Here is a 9,471-nt window from a genome sequence, read left to right on the forward strand (position 1 = left end):
AAATGACCATGTACACATTGTGATATGTGTGTGTGTTAGTGAACAGTGATACATGTACTATGGTAGGCTTGAAAGTTTGAACTATACTTCTTAGATATATATAGTGCATAGCATCGAGGGGTAGGTGAATGAGGAAATGTTTATACATATGCAGAATATGATGGTTGTATAATGTATACGTAACCTGTGCATGTGCAGATGATGAAGATATCTCGTGCTAGCATGTATGTTCTGTAAGTTTGAGTGTGTGAGTGTGTGTGTGTGTGTGTGTGTGTTTGTGTGTATTCATGATTATAGGTTTTAAGAAAAAATCGTCGAAAAAAAAAACAATTACAAAAAAAAAAAAAAAAAAAATCTTCCTTGTGTACACGACAGAAGAAACACTTCCCTTTGTGTAGACACATTTTCTTATTACACAGACACAGTCCTATGGTGTAGATATTAAACACGGAAGTAGAAACCTTGCTGAGTGGTGGTGACGCATATCACTCGGGGTACAATCGTCACTCGGTAGGGGATACTGTCCATTGATCAGTTTGGAGGGTGTATACAGGTAAGCTGTGTGCTGATTACAAACCTATTGGTAAGGCTATTCTACAAGTGTGTTACCATGATTGTAAAGGGTAAATGATGTATAATTCGGCTCTAAATACACGTACATTTGTTTAGCGTACCGTATCAGTAAAGAGGGACAATGTAATAACCCGGATGTTTAAAGAAGATGGTTCATTCGCTCTCACAATGACATTTGTATTGCGTTCTCGACACTGTCACAGTGTGTTGTTATCGTTGTGTAAAACGTAAGGTTTAATGATCCCTGTACCATTGTCAAACAAATAACTTTACATTCGATATGACTAAAGTTTTAATAAATTATTTCAGAAAGGCAACCATACAGTTCGGTACTTTTATGGAAAGAAAAAAACAGATAAAAAGATATATAATACAAATGAAATAATCTAAAATATCAACAACAATGTTTTGAGTTAAATCAGTGTGACTTTGTTAGATCAGGATTCGAACCATGGACCTCAGATAATTTTACTGTGGGTCTAACTATCTGACCTACCTGGTCAGCACTCCGCCCCAGTCTCTCTAAAGTCATAGCAAACACGTACAAAGGGAGGTAACTTGGTGTACAAAAAAATCTACATTTTCTCCAGTGCCACAGGGACCTTGAAGGTAACTCATTCGGGCACATGTCAGAGCAGCAATGGTGTGTGCTCACCATTTACCTCATAATCAAGACTCATAGAAGCAGTTTGATAATCATTTATCAGAACAATCTAAAGTAGGATTTTTTTCGAGAAACTGTTGAAAATATTGTTAGTTAAGGTCCGAGATTGAATTTGATCATAGGGTATTTGTGCACACGGATAGCCTTGTATATTACATATAATGAAATAATTTCCAAAAACTCATGTAGCATCCATATAACGATTAATACTGAAAACAAAATAGTGTTTCTATCTAAATGACAACTAAACATAAAACCAACTGTACAAAGCGGATTGTGGCTCTCTCAGTCGGGGGTCTCAATCGCCTCGTGTCATCAGCCTTGTCAGCTTAATCATTAGTTTTGATATTTCCAACGGAAATACATGTCATCATTCTGGACGAGTGAGCCGTTACCTTATAGTTGTACGCTATCAGTTTTCAAACAAAAGCATCTCTATTTACAGCAAGCAGTTTTCATCAACGATAACAATTAACTGATTGTTTTATTAAATCATAAAAAGGCACTCATTAAATGTAGACATGATTTATTCCCGTTTTATTTCAATTTGTATTTGATGTGCTGTTCCAGACATCATATTCATACAAATAATTGTAACTAAAACCCTACTTTAAGATTATCGTGAACTTTCAGTTGCCAAATCCTACAAAGCAGTTTAAAATTACGTTCATTATATCACGTGCATACGATAAAAATGACCTCGAGTTGAAAAGACTTAGGGAATATTTTGTATATTGTCGAGCTAAACATATATAAATACATGTATACGATATTTGTTAACTCAAGAACGCAAATCTGTTTGTTTCTCTCATTCTTCTGTGTATATGACAAAACTGTCAAGGGTAAGTAACGGTGTAAGAAATGTCTGTCTTTACTCTCAATGTCACTGCGTAAAATGGGTTAACAAAGACGTGACGTCATGAAATCAGAACAATTCGATGTCACGATGCTGAGATTGCAATGGGGTTTTATGGTTTCTGAGCTAAATCTAGTGTTTGGAATGAGAGAGAAAAAATACTGCCCAGGCTTGTACATGTAAGATAGGGAAGTTTTATCCTCGGGATTCTCAAACTGGTACATAGTCCTTAATTCCTTCCTCGGAAATTTCAAATTTTAAGAGGTTTGCACCAATTTGAAAATCCCGTGGTTGGAATTTACTTTTCCTACATCCCTGGATATTAAAGAGTCAAACGATCGGGTAGTGAATTACCACAGCTGATTCTATCCCCACCGACTTCCACAATAATACAGGTACAAACAAAACTCAATCAATCTCAAACTGCAAATGAACATCAGCCAGTGTTTGTAATCATTTTTCTCTTCTTCCTTAGTATTGTTTATTTGAACAGGAACCATGAAACTGCTTCTGTCCATCCTTGTCACTTTTGCCTGTCTGTACTTCCGGTGTGGAGCGGAAATGATGATGGTGGAGGAGGAAATAAGCATACAACAAGTAATACGGAAGTACATACCGACATACACGGGGTCAAAGGTGATGGGGTCACGGTCTGGTGATCCGTTCGGGAATGCTACGTCATGCGGTACGAAAATTCATTAATCATTTATAAAGTATCTTATTAGTTTAATATTGAATAGGAAATGAGGTTCCTTTTCTAGAAAGTTTTTTTTTCGATTCCTGGGCAAGGTCCAATTAGCATAGGCAGACTTTGCGAAACATAACCAATGTGTTGAAATTAACTTTTCACAATAAAATATCGATATAATACCGATATAATATCGCTGGTTTATGTACATGAAACGCTCCGTTGTTTTAATGATAGCTTAGAATTAACTTCCCTAGTGTTATATACAGTAAAAAATTGATACAATGTACAAAAGCCTTGGGCATGGTTTTTCAGTGAGATAGCACTATAAAAACGGCATCAGATCCGCTCTATCACAAGAAGGCAAATACACCAACATACCCTGTTCCCGGCACATATACACACATACAAAACACACATGGAGGCACGTCCTTAAATGACCTCAGCTGTTAATAGGACGTAAAACAATATAAAACAAAACAAAACCCCTTGATTTTATATAATAAAACCCCGACATAATCTCACTCGTCTTAATATTTACTGTAAAGCTCGTTATAATGCCGACAGTTTTATACCCTATAAAACGTCGATGTGACGCCTGTCATTGATATTGTTTAGCACTTATGAATACAAGTCACACTCAGGGACCAGAAGATTGTTCGTGGTGAAGTTTGTTTAACGTCTATTTATAGTTTTGTAAACCCTTAACCAGATCAAAATGCCAGTAGATAGTGTACATAGCTATAGGGAAGATAAGAAACAACACACAGGTTGACAGGTAACATGTACCTGTATGAAAATGTTGAAAGATGGCCACTCCGTTCTTATGTCACTAACATAAAAAACTTCTTGTTGAAATCAAATCGAAAAAATAAGTACTCGATTATAGTGATGTGTTCAACAAATTATGATCATTTACCTGTAAAATTACTGAACACATATGTAAACTCCTTCACCTGTAACCCCTGCAGGTCCGGGATCGAGAAAAGAATAATATACCTGCTGTTACGGTACCCGATGCATGCATCGTAAGAGGTGACTAATGTGTGGACCCCTGCAAAAATCGGGGATTTGATTTTGTGCACTTTCTTATGATACGAAAGCGATCAAAATAAATCTGTGGCGTCAATTGCAGTATTTGGTTCTTTATATTTCTCTCAACTTCTAACTACATTTTATTTTCTTCCTGGGCAATACCTCACTTTTGGCTTTAACGCGGAATGTTCGCTCAGGTGAGGAAGGCAAGGGGTTCTGTCCCCAGGCCAGAACATACCAAAGTCCTTAAAAATGGTAGTTGTTATTCCCTGCTTAACTTTCAACATTTAGGGAAATGTATAATGTGAGATATTTCAGTGAGATAGCAATATAATGCCGGCATCAAATCCCCACTATCACAAGGGGGCAAATACGCCAACATACCCTGCCTCCAGCACACACACATGTACACACATGTACGCATACACAATACACATGCCTGAAATTACCTTAGCTGTTAATAGGAACTTAAACAAAATATACCAAACATTAACATGGAAAATTACTGAACACGTAGTGTAAAACAATTGTCCTTTACCTGTAAAATTACTGAACGCCTGATGTTAAATATAGGCATTTACCTGTAAAGTTACTGAACTGGTGATTTAACATATTTTTCTTCATTTTTAAAATTATTGAACACGTCGAGACTTTTGTTTGTACCAGTTTAGAAAAAGTCTCATCTAGTAATCGAACGGAATTTAATATTCTTGTCTGTATGAAAGTTAATCGTTTTCAAATATTCTTACATGAACTTCTCTTTTATTGATGTATGTTTTGGCTACAATACTGCATGTTTATAGTAAGGGCAAAATCAAATTGTCTTTCATATAAAATATAAAACAATAGACGATCGGTCAAGTCCATTAGATGTTTGTATTGACCAAATATACGATGTTGCTCGATTTAGTCTCGTTAACCAACTGTTAGTTCAATCTTTGAAACATTGGATTAAGTAATTGTCATTCCATTTTTCAAGTAACGAAACATGTCATTCTTTTCAGGACCACCACAGGCGAAGATCGTTATGACGTGGAAACCAACAACGGTTGTCATTGGAGAATCGCTGAGTGTCAACATACAGATGATAGCCCGTGAGTTAGCTTGAGTTAAAGTGTCTGAATGACAGCCCGTGAATTATTTTGAGTTAAGGTTTCTAGATAACAGCCCGTGAGTTATTTTGAGTAAAAGTTTCTGGATGACAGCCCGTGAATTAGTTTTAGTTAAGGTTTCTAGATGACAGCCCGTGAGTTAGTTGGACTTAAGGTTTCTAGATTGCAGCCCGTGAGTTAGTTTGAATTTGAGTTAAAGTTTCTAGATGAAAGCCTGTGAGTTAGTTCGAGTTAAGGTTTCTGGATGACAGCCCGTGAGTTAGTTGGACTTAAGGTTTCTAGATGACAGCCCATGAGTTAGTTGGACTTAATGTTTCTAGATGACAGCCCGTGAGTTAGTTTGAGTTTAGGTCACTAGATGACAGCCCGAGCGTTACTTTGGGTTTACATCGTTTTCGTTTATTGCGATTCAAACGGTTGAACCGGCTGGACCAGAGTTGTTCATTTATGAAATAAAGTCGGACCAAGTAAACTGATGCTGCTTTTAGGCGTGCCTTGGTAAAGCCTTGTAAGGCTTGCATACACATTTGCAGGTCCGCCAGGATTTTTAACCGAAATTTTTAAAATTAGAAACGGACGTATCTAATGTTCCGCATAAACAAACAGGCCCTGAATTACAGCCTGTACGTTTTTTTGTGTTTATGTCTTTAGATTACAGCCTGTGAGTTATTTTGTGCTTTGGTCTCTAGATTACAGCCCGTGAGTTATTTTGAGTTAAGGTTTCCAGATTACAGCCTGTACGTTATTTTTAGTTAAGGTCTCTTGATTATAGCCTGTACGTTATTTTTAGTTTAGGTCTCTAGATTAAAGCCTGTACGTTATTTTGTGTTTAGGTCTCTAAATTACAGCCTGTACGTTACTTTGAGTTAGGGTCTCTAGATTACTGCCCGTGAGTTATTATGAGTTCAGGTTTCCAGATTACAGCCTGTACGTTATTTTTAGTTTGGGTCTCTAGATTACAGCCTGTACGTTAGTTTGTGTTTAGGTCCCTAAATTACAGCCTGTACGTTACTTTGAGTTAGGGTCTCTAGATTACAGCCCGTGAGTTATTTTGAGTGAAGGTTATCATATTACAGCGTGTACGTTACTTTGAGTTAGGGTCTCTAGATTACAGCCCGTGAGTTATTTTGAGTGAAGGTTATCATATTACAGCGTGTACGTTACTTTGAGTTAGGGTCTCTAGATTACAGCCCGTGAGTTATTTTGAGTGAAGGTTATCATATTACAGCGTGTACGTTACTTTGAGTTAGGGTCTCTAGATTACAGCCTGTACGTTATTTTAAGTTAGGGTCTATAGATTACAGCCTGTACGTTATTTTGTGTTTATGTCTCTAGATTATAGCCTGTACGTTATTTTGTGTTTAGGTCTCTAAATTACAGCTTGTACGTTACTTTGAGTTAGGGTCTGTAGATTACAGCCTGTGCGTTATTTTGTGTTTAGGTCTCTAGATTATAGCATGTACGTTATTTTGTGTTAGGGTCTCTAGATTACAGCCTGTACGTTATTTTGTGTTTAGGTCTCTAGATTAGAGCCTGTGCATTATTTTGTGTTTAGGTCTCTAAATTATAGCCTGTACGTTATTTTGAGTTAGGGTCTCTTGATTACAGCCTGTACGTTATTTTGTGTTTAGGTCTCTAGATTATAGCCTGTACGTTATTTTGTGTTAGGGTCTATAGATTACAGCCTGTACGTTATTTTGTGTTTAGGTCTCTAGATTACAGCCCGTGAGTTATTCTGTGTTTTGGTCTCAAGATGGCAACCCGTGAATTATTTTAAGTTTAGGTCTCTAGATTATAGCCTGTACGTTATTTTGAGTTAGGGTCTCTAGATTATAGCCTGTACGTTATTTTGAGTTAAGCTCTCTAGATTACAGCCAGTGGGCTATTATGTGTTTAGGTCTCAATATGACAACCCGTAAGTTATTTCGTACTTCGGTGTCTCAAAATGATAGCCCGTGTGTAACTTTCGGGTCTTTATGTGACATATTTGAAATCCAAGTGTTTCACTCTAAATACATACATCTTCTCTTTACACCAGGAATACGTCACGATGAAGTTGAGGTCTCTGTCTGCGACACCTTGCAGTTTATACTACACATGTTCAGTGTTAAACTGCTCTGATCTCTTCATTTAGAGTTGCAAGAAATAGCGCGATATCAAACATTTAATTTTCACCGGCTTTAAAGTCGGGTCTCATCCTCTGTTATCTTCAAAATGACAGATATCAGTCAGCGATTGGGCAGTTATTACATCCAATCAAATAGCTCTCCGCGAACATTCGATTTTGTCAAGAAAACATATGTGTTAACATTATATTTAGATAGTTTTTATGACAGATAGTTGTGCTAAGTAAGCAGGTTTTTATAGACGTTTTATTTCATACTGGTATTTTATTGTTTTGTTACTTGCAGCTGCTGATTTGGTTAACGGAACTGGTACAGCAAATATTTACATTGCGGGAGAATCTACGCCATTTGCTGGGTTTTCATTTGACGGCGGATGTGAAACCCTCAAAAAACAAGGCATAACTGGATTGACCTGTCCTATCAAAAAGAACGGTAACGCACGCCAACCCCCAACCCTTCTCCCGCCGGCTTGAAATTTGAAGGTTCCAATCATAAATTAAGATGGTGAACGAGTTCCCTGAAAAATAGATAATGAAAGCTATTAAAAGTAGTTCATATTTGAACACTCTTAGAAATAAAGAATATAGTTTATATACATATATGGACAAGGAAGAAGTTCAAACGGTACTAGTGAAGACAACATGAGAAAGACAAGATTTCTAAGTAATTCCCTCGTTTCTCTAGACACAGAAAACCACAGAACGCTTACACTTCTTTAAAAGAAAATAGAAATATAATAAGATATAATTTTTATTCAAAATCAATAAAAATAAGCCGGGGGAAAAATTTACAGATACACTGAACGTATCACTCTTGCGTCCATACATCCGGACGTCCGTTCGATTTACATCGTATTGTTGTTTAATTGATTACACAAAGACATTTGATTCTATGAATCCTCAAAACCCAGGATATACATGTATATACCTTTAAATAATTTAAAACAAAATGCACCGTAGACGATTTGTAATGCGACATATGTCAACAAACGCCCGGCATTCCAGATTTATAAAGTAAAACGTCTATATATATATTACAGATCAGATCAAGATGCACTATACTGTGCCGGAATCTGCCACCCAGAAATTGATGACGGTAAGTTTACGTTTAGGTTGATTACGAGAGGTTAACATTTAGGTTGACTACGGTAAGTTTACCGGTTAAGGTTGATAACGGTAAGTTTACGTTTAGGTTGACTACGGTAAGTTTATTGGTGTAGGTTGATTACGGTAAGTTTACGTTTAGGTTGACAACGGTAAGTTTACGTTTAGGTTGACTACGGTAAGTTTACCGGTTTAGGTTGATTCCGGTAAGTTTACCGGTTTAGGTTGATAACAGTAAGTTTACGTTTAGGTTGACTACGGTAAGTTTACGTTTACGTTGATTACGGTAAGTTTACGTTTAGGTTGACTACGGTAAGTTAACGTTTAGGTTGCCTACGGTAAGTTTACCGGTTTATGTTGAATACGGTAAGTTAGCCGGTTTACGTTGATTACGGTAAATTTACGCATATGTTGATAAGGGTAAGTTTACCGGTTTAGGTTGATTACGGTAAGTTTACGTTTCGGTTGACTACGGTAAGTTTAACGGTTTAGGTTGATTACGATAAGTTTACTTTTAGGTTGATTACGAGAGGTTAACATTTAGGTTGACTAGGGTAAGTTTACCGGTTTAGGTTGACTAGGGTAAGTTTACCGGTTTAGGTTGACTAGGGTAAGTTTATTGGTTAATGTTGATTACGGTAAGTTTACGTTTAGGTTGACTACGGTAAGTTTACGTTTAGGTTGATTACAGTAAGTTTACCGGTTTAGGTTGATTACAATAAGTTTACCGGCTTAGGTTGATAACGGTAAGTTTACGTTTAGGTTGACTACGGTAAGTTTATTGGTGTAGGTTGATTACGGTAAGTTTACGTTTAGGTTGACAACGGTAAGTTTACGTTTAGGTTGACTACGGTAAGTTTACCGGTTTATGTTGAATACGGTAAGTTAACCGATTTAGGTTGATTACGGTAAATTTACGTATATGTTGATTACGGTAAGTTTACCGGTTTAGGTTGATTACGGTAAGTTTACGTTTCGGTTGACTACGGTAAGTTTACCGGTATAGGTTGATTACGATAAGTTTACTTTTAGGTTGATTACGAGAGGTTAACATTTAGGTTGACTAGGGTAAGTTTACCGGTCTAGGTTCACTACGGTAAGTTAATTGGTTAATGTTGATTACGGTAAGTTTACGTTTAGGTTGACTACGGTAAGTTTACATTTAGGTTGATTATGGTAAGTTTACCGGTTTAGGTTGACTACAGTAAGTTTACCGGTTTAGGTTGATTACAGTAAGTTTACCGGTTTAGGTTGACTACGGTAAGTTTACGTTTAGGTTGATTATGGTTAGTTTACGTTTAGGTTGACTACGGT

The 9,471-nt window shown here is 36.8% G+C and overlaps 1 protein-coding gene across 2 annotated transcripts in view; it reads left to right on the top strand.

Annotated features, from left to right (window-relative positions):
* Positions 1-446: 446 nt before the first annotated feature.
* The window catches only part of LOC110451109, a 13,595-nt gene continuing 4,570 nt past the window's right edge, over positions 447-9,471 (top strand). The window contains exons 1-5 of one of the 2 annotated variants that reach the window (XM_021498968.1): positions 447-553; positions 2,569-2,778; positions 4,821-4,910; positions 7,340-7,486; positions 8,094-8,149. In XM_021498968.1, coding sequence (XP_021354643.1) covers positions 2,592-2,778; positions 4,821-4,910; positions 7,340-7,486; positions 8,094-8,149 — 480 coding nt within the window. In that variant the 5' untranslated portion in view covers positions 447-553; positions 2,569-2,591. The remainder of the gene's footprint in view (positions 554-2,568; positions 2,779-4,820; positions 4,911-7,339; positions 7,487-8,093; positions 8,150-9,471) is intronic. The other variant, XM_021498967.1, reaches the window with a different exon arrangement.

The sequence above is a fragment of the Mizuhopecten yessoensis genome, unplaced genomic scaffold (assembly GCF_002113885.1).
Source record: "Mizuhopecten yessoensis strain PY_sf001 unplaced genomic scaffold, ASM211388v2 scaffold5803, whole genome shotgun sequence".
Lineage (NCBI taxonomy): Eukaryota > Metazoa > Mollusca > Bivalvia > Pectinida > Pectinidae > Mizuhopecten > Mizuhopecten yessoensis.